We start from the raw sequence: 10000 nt of genomic DNA, 5'->3' as shown, positions 1-10000 counted from the left end.
CTACACGCTCGACTAGATTTTGCCAAAGGTAATCCATATAAAAGATGAAGGTTTGAATTCTTACAGAAACACATATCTGTTGATAGTTACTTATACCTTCTGGTAGAATGTTCAAGCTTCTATTTGAATTTGAAATATCTTGATGATGAGGTTGGAGATCTACTTGTGGAGTACTTCTACCCGACTGGTCACCGCCACCCTTCTGCTTGACACGTTCAACTATTACATCGTAAAAAATTATTGTTGTATTATCCTGAAAGACAGAAGTTTACAGACAATAAATCACACCACCTGAAGTGACTACTGATAAAAAGGGAGTACAATTACCATGGAAAAAATTTTTTAAGTAATCTGTATTTCTACAGGCATACAAACCAGAGCCTTTAATAGAGAAGTATCCTTCAGTGCGAGCAGGAAATGGTCAATGAAACTTATTAACATGATAGTTAACTGGTGGTTAAGAGGGGTGAGTGAGGGAACACTGTTACTCATCTGTCATCTCCAAGTATGTCTCACTTCAGCATCAGGGACAAAGTGGGGTAGTTCTGGTGGGAAATAGGATACAATGCTCTGGTTTGTATATCTTGGAAAACAATACTAATGGTAATGTGTACTTCTCACAGGTGTACAAACCACAGCCTTTTATGTGGGAGGAGTATCCATCAGCACCAGCTAGATTGGTCACTGACTGGCAGAGATGGGGATGAATGGGGGAATACCCCTCACTCGCCTTTCGTCACCACTCACTTTTTCCTTCAGCATCAGAGACTGAGCAATGCAGTTGAGGCTGGTTAAAATAATAAAATGCCCTTGTTTGTATACCTATGAAAAATACAAATCACTTTGAATTCATTTGTTTCTACATAAATATAAAACATTGTCTTTTATATAAGAGATTTACTCCTTAGGTGAGACACCATCTTTACATCTGGCTGAAGTTGACTTCCACCCAGCAGTGCCACACTCCTGGCTGTGCATGCATGCAGGGGATGTCACAACTTCTGTAACCTCCTACTGGTCTAGTGAAATGGCTGACCAGAGCAATAGGGCCCTGGGCCAGAGTACCCTGCATTTCAGGAGGGTACTCAATAAAGGAAAAATTTTGGAGGGACACATCTCTCATAGAGGGCCTCATGTTCAAATGCAGCTTAGTTCTGGCTACTATCAAGTAATGGGTTCAGAGTAAGCTCTATCACAGCCTTGGCTCCCCATACTACAAGAGAGGGGACAGAGGGGACTGGTAACTAGTACTAAGCTAGTCCTTTTCAAATAGCGATTCAAACTGCAAACCAAGCAAAGAAGTAACTTATCCAGGTCACCACCAACAGTCTCCAAGGGAGGGGGGACTGAGAAAGTCTCGGCTCTCTATAGTCGGTTTTTTTCATCTGTCCACCCGCCTGCGGTGCTCGTGCATGGTAACACTGCGCCCGGGGCTTTAAATGTTTACACTATGTGTAAGTTTTAGGTAAATAAAAGGATATCTGGGTGTACATTTGCAACTGGAAAGTGTTTTAATAATTTACTGTATGCGAATTACACTGTTAATATTCGAAATACGATATTGTTATTATTGTTGAATGTAAGCTGCCTTTTCGGGGTGGTGAATGGAACAGTCAGACGCAGTGGCGGGAAAATTGCTTCTCTCGCTGTTCACTACAGCAAGATGTCAACTTTATTGGACCACACCTACTCTGCTACTAAGCTACGTGTTACTTCATTACACGTAAGTATATCAGTATATACTTTTAATTTTTATAAAGTGCGTTTTAGCCGGATACAATATGACTTGGTTTAGCATCTGTTTAATGGAATTTGTGGAAATGTTATTTTTGCACTGACCATATTTAGAAAGTAGAAAGCTCTGGTTGTACTGTTTTTTACTTCAAGCTGTCACCTTATTTGCTAAAGTCACTGGCATCAATATCATTGCTGTTATTATAATGGATTCACTTAAGCTGGAACCCCAAGAGTGGTGCATCTTGATTAACAAATTACAGTTGATCGAGAGGGGGGGGAGGCGGCTGGAGTGTGTTCTTCCATCTCCCTCTCACACTCTCTCTCTCCCAGACCGTAATACAATTTATTCACACAAATCACCTGATTGATAAAACATCTGTTCACTTTATTTTTATGAGGAAGTATTCGTTTATCATCATTCTTTCTCGAGACTGTTTTTTAGCCAAGAATATTAGGGTGGTAATCATACAATGCTGACAATATCTTTATGACGAGCCGAGTTATAAGGAAAACAAATAAGTTTTTTTTACATAAAAGTGTTCGCTGCCGCTGCATGATTCTATGATGGTAATTCTCATTTCTCGAGTTGACTGAAATAAACTTGTAGCTACTCCTTTATTTAACATTACAATTATGTTAAAAGACGTATCATTGCTAGGCTACATGTTATTAATAAATGAATATGTACACAAATGTTAGGCTCCTTTGATTAAGGGATTATCACCCTAATAGTCTTGGCTGGAAAACTGTCTCGAGAATGAATGATGAAAAACGAATACTTCCCCATAAAAATGAAGTGGCGAACAGATGTTTTATCAATCGAGTGATATGCGTGAGTAAGTTGCATTACGGTCCTGGAGGGAGGGAAGGAAAGAGGGGGACGGAACAGCACACTCCACCCGTATCTGGCTAAACGCACTTCATAAAAATTAAAAGTATATACTGATATACTTACGTGTAATACAGAAAGAGAAGCAATTTTCCTGCCGCTGCGTCTGGCTGTTCCATTCGCCACCCCAAAAAGGCAGCTTACATTCAACAATAATAACAATATCCTATTTCGAATATTAACGGTGTAATTCATACAGTAAATTATTAAAACACTTTTCAGTTGCAAATGTACACCCAGATATCCTTTTATTTACCTAAAACTTACACATAGCGTAACTATTTAAAGCCCCGGATGCAGTGTTACCATGCGCGAGCACCACAGGCGGGTGGACAGGAAAAAAACCGACTATAGTCTGGAACAGACAGTTCAGGGTTTTCACCACAAACTAGGAAACAAAAGAGAATGACAAACCCATCCCTCTATGTGCCAAATGAGACAGGACAGGCCTGTCTCATTTTTGCCACCCTTTATGCCACGGCCAAAGCTAAGAGAAAACAGTCTTGAACAGGAGATCTCTGTCCAAAGCACACAACAGAGGCTCAGAGGGTGCCCTGGTAAGGCTTTGCAGCACAAAAGATGTCCCACTCTTGGAGCTGGAGAATCAGAGGAGAGCAAGACTGTTTAAAGCTTCTCATTAGCATGGATGATTCCACTGAGGTGGAGAGATCTAGCCCCTTCAGTTTGAATACTTGTGATATGGCTAAGTGATAGTCTTTTACTGCTGAAACTGAGAGTAGTTTGACTTGGAAAAGGTAGATGAAGTCTGCAATATGCAGCAGATGTTTTGACATGAGCGATACCCCATTTACAATGTCAATCACAGATGATGGTCAACTTTCCTTGATACACATTCTCTGCGGAAAAGCGTAAGTGCCCAGACATCTACTTCGCAGCCCTGTGAGAAAAGCCTCTCTTTCCCAGGATAAGCTGGATAACCTCAATGTGTGAAGGCACATGAAATGAACTGTCTAGTGGTACTTGTGAACATATGGTTGACACACTAGCATGGGCCATGGGGTTTGCCCCCCTCTGTGTCTTGACCAAGAGTATCAGCAGATCAGAATACCACTCAGCTTGCAGCTAACGAGGTACCATCAGAGTCATCCTGAGGCCTGGGGTGATGAACATTACTGATTGCCCTGAGAAGAAGGCTAAAAGGCAGGAATACATCCACATCCAGGTTGTCCTTGGGGTGTTCAAAAGCATCTTCACTATTGCCAAATGGTTTGGGACTGAAGAACGAAAGACCAGAAGCTTCCTGTTCTGCCAGGTTGTAAACAGATTGCTCATGGGAGATCTCCTTCTGGTACACTAGGGAGACAGTGTCACTATTCTACACCACCTCAAACTGACAACTGAGGTGACCTTCCAGGACATTCCTCCTCACCATAATGTACCTGGAGAGCAACTCAACAGCTTAGCAAACTGCCAACTTGTGCATTTGCAGCACCATGGCACAGGGTCCTGGACACCATACCCCCATTTGTTGACATATGGAATGCCTGCAACACTAACCATACTGCCTACATTTCCAAAACACTGACAAGCAGATGCGGTGCGTCCTTCAGCCACACACCAGAAATAAACTCTCCTCTCAGATGTGCCCCCAACCCTCTTTCAGTGCATCTGAGAACTGAAGTATTACTGGGGAGGGGAGTTTAGAGGAACCCCCTGTAACAGGTTTCTGTCATCCAGCCACCAATGACCTCTCAAATCACAGGTACAAATTAACCCTTAAACACCGACTGGACGTATCATAAGTCGACTAAAATTGTCTGCCGGGTGATGAGTGGACGTACCGTACGTCAACTACAAAAAATTTCAACCTTCAGTCAACTTCGACTCGACCGAAATGGTCAAAAAATGCAATTGTAAGCTAAAACTCTTACATTATAGTAATATTCAATCATTTACCTTCATTTTGCAACAAATTCGAAGTCTCTAGCACAATATTTCGATTTATGGTGAGTTTTTGAAAACAACTTTTTCCTTACGTCCGCACGGTAACTCTGCTGAAAATTTCAAAAATTCTTTCATCATTTTTTCGTAATTTTTTCACCATTTTATATTAGCCATTACATAAAGTTTTATACATGAAAATGTGCGCAATTTCATGTAAAATACAACAAAAAACAACCCATGGTTGTAGCTTTTATCAGTACCGAAATTTCAACCTTCAGTCAACTTTGACTAGACGAAAATGGTTGAAAAACTCAATTGTTAGCTAAAACTCTTACATTCTAGTAATATTCAATCATTTACCTTCATTTTGCAACAAATTGGAAGTCTCTAGCACAATATTTCGATTTATGGTGAATTTTTGAAAAAACTTTTTCCTTACATCCGTGTGCGGTAACTTGGCCGAACATCTCAGAAATTCTTTCGTCACTTTGTCGTATGATAATATTACATAAATCATACAGGTACTCAATAGTGATGAATGTTGATAAAAGATGATGATGTTGAATTTGCTATGTAGTCCGATGGATGACCATGAAGATATAACTGCACAGCAAAACAGAGGAGTTACATCTCCCCAGAGTTACATCTCCTCTGGGGGTGCCTCTTCCCCTTCTTCAGGGGCTTGGGGAGGCACTTCTTCAGGCATTTGGGGAGGCTTTGGAGGGTCCTTCTTTGTCTATTTGATAAACATGGTGATAGGCAGCTGCTGTCTCTGCTTCTTCATGCTTGAAGGCATTATCATACGAAGCCACTGCCAAATCAAGGGCATTGGAGAACTTTAAGGAGCATTCCATATAAGGATCCCATGCCGTAGGCAACTCCTGAGCCTCCTTGATTATCCTCTTAAGTTGGGACAGACATTCCAAAGACAGGCCCTCATCCTCCTCCTCATCCCCTGATTCTGGCGTGTCTTCTCCCTCGCTGGCAGACTTCGTCAGCTCTTCCAAATCCTGGTCCATCAGGAGGTCAGAGTGGGCATCAACGAAGGTGCCGACTTCATCCGGGGTGATGTCATCGAAGCCTTCTCCACCAAGCATCCTCGCCAACACAACTGCCTTATCAATGGCCGAATCTTTAATTTCTTTAAGAGAGAAGCCAATCGAGCACACTCTAAGGCCACAACTTCTTCCAGCAGGCATTAAGGGTCTCCTTCTTCATGTCATTCAATGATCAGTTGATGAAGGTCAGACATGTGGCAATTGTAAATTTATGGCAGGAGTCCTTCAGCGTAAATTCATTGTCAGCGTACATTGCATTCACAAGGTGCTCGAGGGAGTTACGGGCGTAGAGTGCCTCAAAGGCAGGGCTCACGCCCTGGACCATAGGCTGGAGGAGAGAGGTGGTGTTGGCAGGGAGGAACTCGAGCTAGACTCCATTGTAATAAAGATCCACAGGGTGGCTGCCAAATTATCCATAATCAACAACACCTTGAACTCCATGCACAAGTCGCTAAGGGTATTACCTAACTTGAGGGATGAAGCTCTGAATGAACCAGTGATCCGTAATGACACTGGTGATCCAGGCCTTGGGGTTGTGCATCCACAGCACATGCAGCAACCCCTTGTTCTTATTCTTGAGGGCCCTGGGGTTTGCAGCCTTATAAATGAGGCTTGGTTTCAGCATGAAGCCAGCAGCATTGCCACACATGATGAGGGTAACCCTATCCTTCTGGGCCTTGAACCCGGAGGCTTTGGCTTCATCCTTCATGAGGTATGTCCAGGAAAGCATCTCCTTCCAGAACAAGCCTGTCTTGTCCCTACTGAACACCTATTCTGGATGGCAGCCCTTGTCCCTGATGATTTTCCTCCTCCTCCTCCTCCTCCTCCTATTCCTCCTCACCTCCTCCTCCTGTCCTCCCAATGCTGCTCCTCCTCACACAGAGAAACACGCTCCTCTCCTGGAACCAATCCTCCCCTCCTCCTCCTCCTCCTCCTCCTCCTCCTCCTCCTCCTCCCCTCCTCCTCCTCCTCTCCTCCCCTCCTCCTCCTCCTCCCTCCTCCTCCTCCTCCTCCTCCTCCTCCTCCTCCTCCTCCTCCTCCTCCTCCTCCTCCTCCTCCTCCTCCTCCTCCTCCTCCTGTTCCTCCTCCTCCTCCTCCTCCTCCTCCTCCTCCTCCTCCTCCTCCTCCTCCTCCTCCCCTCCTCCTCCTCCTCCTCCCCTCCTCCTCCTCCTGTTCCTCCTCCTCCTCCTCCTCCTCCCCTCCTCCTCCTCCTCCTCCTCCTCCTCCTCCTCCTCCTCCTCCTCCTCCTCCTCCTCCTCCTCCTCCTCCTCCTCCTCCTCCTCCTCCTCCTCCTCCACGGGTTTGTTGAATGCTAAGAAGTCTGCTTCCCCTATGTCACCACCTTCCCTAATACTCAAAACTGCTGGTACAGTTGTTGTGCCTTTTCGCAAATGATGTTGGTGTTGAGGGGGATGTTCTTCTTACGGCAGTCCTTTATCCTATACGCCAATGCCGATTCCACCTTAACAATTGTTTTATCACACACACTTTCGAAACTATTTTGCACTACCAAAGAAGCTAGCACTCACAGCCTTTCTTATCTCCACCTCTTTCTTCTTGATGTAGAGTACAGTACTCCCATTCATGCCAAAATGGCAGGCTACAGCTGCATTTTTGACTTCTCCAAAAGTTTTACCTTCTCCTCGAGCATCATGCCCTTCTTCTGGTGCTTAGGCTCTGCCAGAAGCCTTAGAAGGAGCAGGGCATTACGAGGTATCTTTGGAAACGATTAAAAGATATACTGTACATAAAGATACGCAAAGTACAGTAATACCTTGATCTTATGCGATTCAAGTTACGCAAATTCACAGACACGTGAACTTTTCATTGGAATCTAACTAACTGGCACAAGCAATTTTTTCACAGACACGTGACATTTGTGAAATCCTCAAGAAACCCTGCAGAAGTGTTTATGTTTACTTTTTTAAGTAATTTATAAGTTTTCAAGCTTTAATGTGTAAAATCTGTATGAAAAATATACTATTTTTATTTCTGTACATGCATAAATATGATACGAGGGCAATTACAGCATGTACAGTTAGTGTACTTCTACAAGATGTGATACCCATTTGCAAAGTTACTGCACTTTTCAAAGATGATACCACTGCAGAAAATGTTTGGTTTAATTTTTGAAGTACATTTATAATTTTTCATGCTTTTAAGTGTAAAATCAGTATGGAAAATTTGTATTATTTACATTTTTGTACAAAAATATGATGAAAAGGCAGTACAGTTACTGTACTATGCCCATTCGCAAAGTCTTTGTTACTAAGACGTCACATGACATCGAGATGAGGTTGTTCAGTCATGCTGGTTTGATAAAATGAATTCGTTAACCTACTAAAACATATCAGAGACATCACTAAGAGTTGTATTAGTGTTGTTCTGTACAAATTATTTTGTTAACCTCGCAGAAAAGTTCTGGTGCAATTTGTATTACATGTACTTGCAGCACATAAAGTTAGTGTTCTTTTACAAGATGTGATACCCATTCGCAAAGTTACAGCACTTTTCAGAGATGTGATACCCTGTGCAGAAAGTGCTTGTTTAATTTTTGAAGTATTTTGTAAGTTTTCATGCTATCAAGTGTAAAACCGGTATGGAAAATTTGTATTACAGTCCAATATTTTTAATGTGCATGTGTATCTCTCTCTCTCTCTCTCTCTCTCTCTCTCTCTCTCTCTCTTGTAATTATGTACAGTACATAATTCTGAATAGATTGAATTTTACCTTACACACTGCAAATTACGCACGTTTTCTTTATTTTATCGAACTGTGTACCTTCGTTATGACTGTGATTTATGAAGTTTACCTAGTGATGCAAAGAAAACATCTTTTACTCTGTGAGTGAAAAAGAAAATATCCCATGAATTAGGGGTAACATTAGTATACATACGTACCTACTGTAAATGCACTAGTGTGGGAAATACAGTACCCATTATGATACTGTACTCTATTTCTACATCAACCATCTATTGCTTTTTAAAGGGTAATTTATTAAGCTAACTTTTAAATGAAATTAAAGTAACTTTAATTTTATTTAAAAGTTACCTTAATACTTTGGGAGCATGATTAGGGTCATATTTAGTGTTTAAACTCTAGAAATAAGCATTTATTAGCATTTTTAGTGACTGTACCAAACTTATGCAAATCTTCGCCTTGCACAAGGGGTTCTGGAACCTAACCTTGCATAAGTTCAAGGTATTACTGTACACAGATATGTGACACACTCTATCAGCAGAGGCTATACAGTACACAGCGAACTGGAAGAGATGCGGCCTCTGCACATACAGTACATCTCGAGAAAAGTCTTGGGGGTAGACAGCCAATGAGTGCTGAGGAAAATGAATGGTGCTCCTGGATTGGCTGGTTAATAAATGACAGCCAATAGCATGTCAAGGAGCATTGCGCATGGGTATACAGTATCAGAATCCAGTTCCAAGATGCATTTTCCTTCACTAGAGGTTTGCATCTTGCTTGGCTTGGGTATAACATTTTTTAAGAAAAAAAATACAATTTATAATTATTTTGCTGTGTTTACATTAATATATTACAATATTGTAATATTTGAAAAATAGTAAATCTTTTTTTATCATAAAAAATGTATTTACCCATAAAAACATATAACATGAAAATAGAAAGACTGACAGTTCCGCAGAAGTAAACACAGCCCCGTCATTCTACAAACTACCTACGTGTTTTAGATATGCTATACTATCATCCCATAACACTTCAATATCATTTCAAAATCATCTTACAACATAGCAAAATATCAATTATATAAATGTACAATATGCACAGAATATCAATGTCGTTATGCGCACTACCCTGTACTTACCCAGCATCTCTGCCCAGCTTCTCAGTTCACTAGAGCTTGAGTACTGTGTATGTACGTATTAGTGCAGACTTTGTTTATCTTTTTAAATCGTGCCCTAAGATGCCCCCTAAACACCCTGCTTCTTCTATAGCATCTGTACAAGAGCCTAAGCACCAGAGGAAGATCATGACCATTGAAGACAAGACCAACATTATTGTAATGTTAAGAGAAGGCAAAAGTCATGGAGAAGTAGCAGCCCATTATGGCGGGACTGAAAGTGCCATCTCCTTCATTAAGAAGGAATATGAAGAGTTTAGACTCCTTGCAATGGCCCTTGGTGAAGAACTCTCCGCCCTCATTCATGCACTCTTTATTCCCAACGGAGTAGAATTTTGAAGAATTTCAAGGTCTGTAAAAAATTCTGAGGAAAGCCAAGGAGCTGCAGACAATGATAAAGGTATGGGATGATTATGAGGAAAGCTCCATTAATTTTTCAAATGGCCTGAATGATCTTATGAAGCCCTATCGTAACACCTTTGTGAAAATGTATAAGTACCTCAACATGGTGCCACCTCATGAAAACCCTGAAGAAGT

At 41.6% G+C, this 10000-nt stretch overlaps 1 protein-coding gene across 4 annotated transcripts in view; it reads right to left on the bottom strand.

Moving 5' to 3' along the window:
- The window catches only part of LOC136831336 (FK506-binding protein 15-like), a 236679-nt gene that overhangs the window by 136940 nt on the left and 89739 nt on the right, over nt 1-10000 (bottom strand). For all 4 annotated transcript variants that reach the window (XM_067091627.1, XM_067091630.1, XM_067091628.1 and 1 more), the window contains one exon: nt 97-253. In XM_067091627.1, coding sequence (XP_066947728.1) covers nt 97-253 — 157 coding nt within the window. The remainder of the gene's footprint in view (nt 1-96; nt 254-10000) is intronic.

The sequence above is a fragment of the Macrobrachium rosenbergii genome, chromosome 48 (assembly GCF_040412425.1).
Source record: "Macrobrachium rosenbergii isolate ZJJX-2024 chromosome 48, ASM4041242v1, whole genome shotgun sequence".
Taxonomy (NCBI): domain Eukaryota; kingdom Metazoa; phylum Arthropoda; class Malacostraca; order Decapoda; family Palaemonidae; genus Macrobrachium; species Macrobrachium rosenbergii.
Note: the sequence above shows the minus strand (reverse complement) of the source record. Positions and strands in the feature narration are given on the sequence as shown.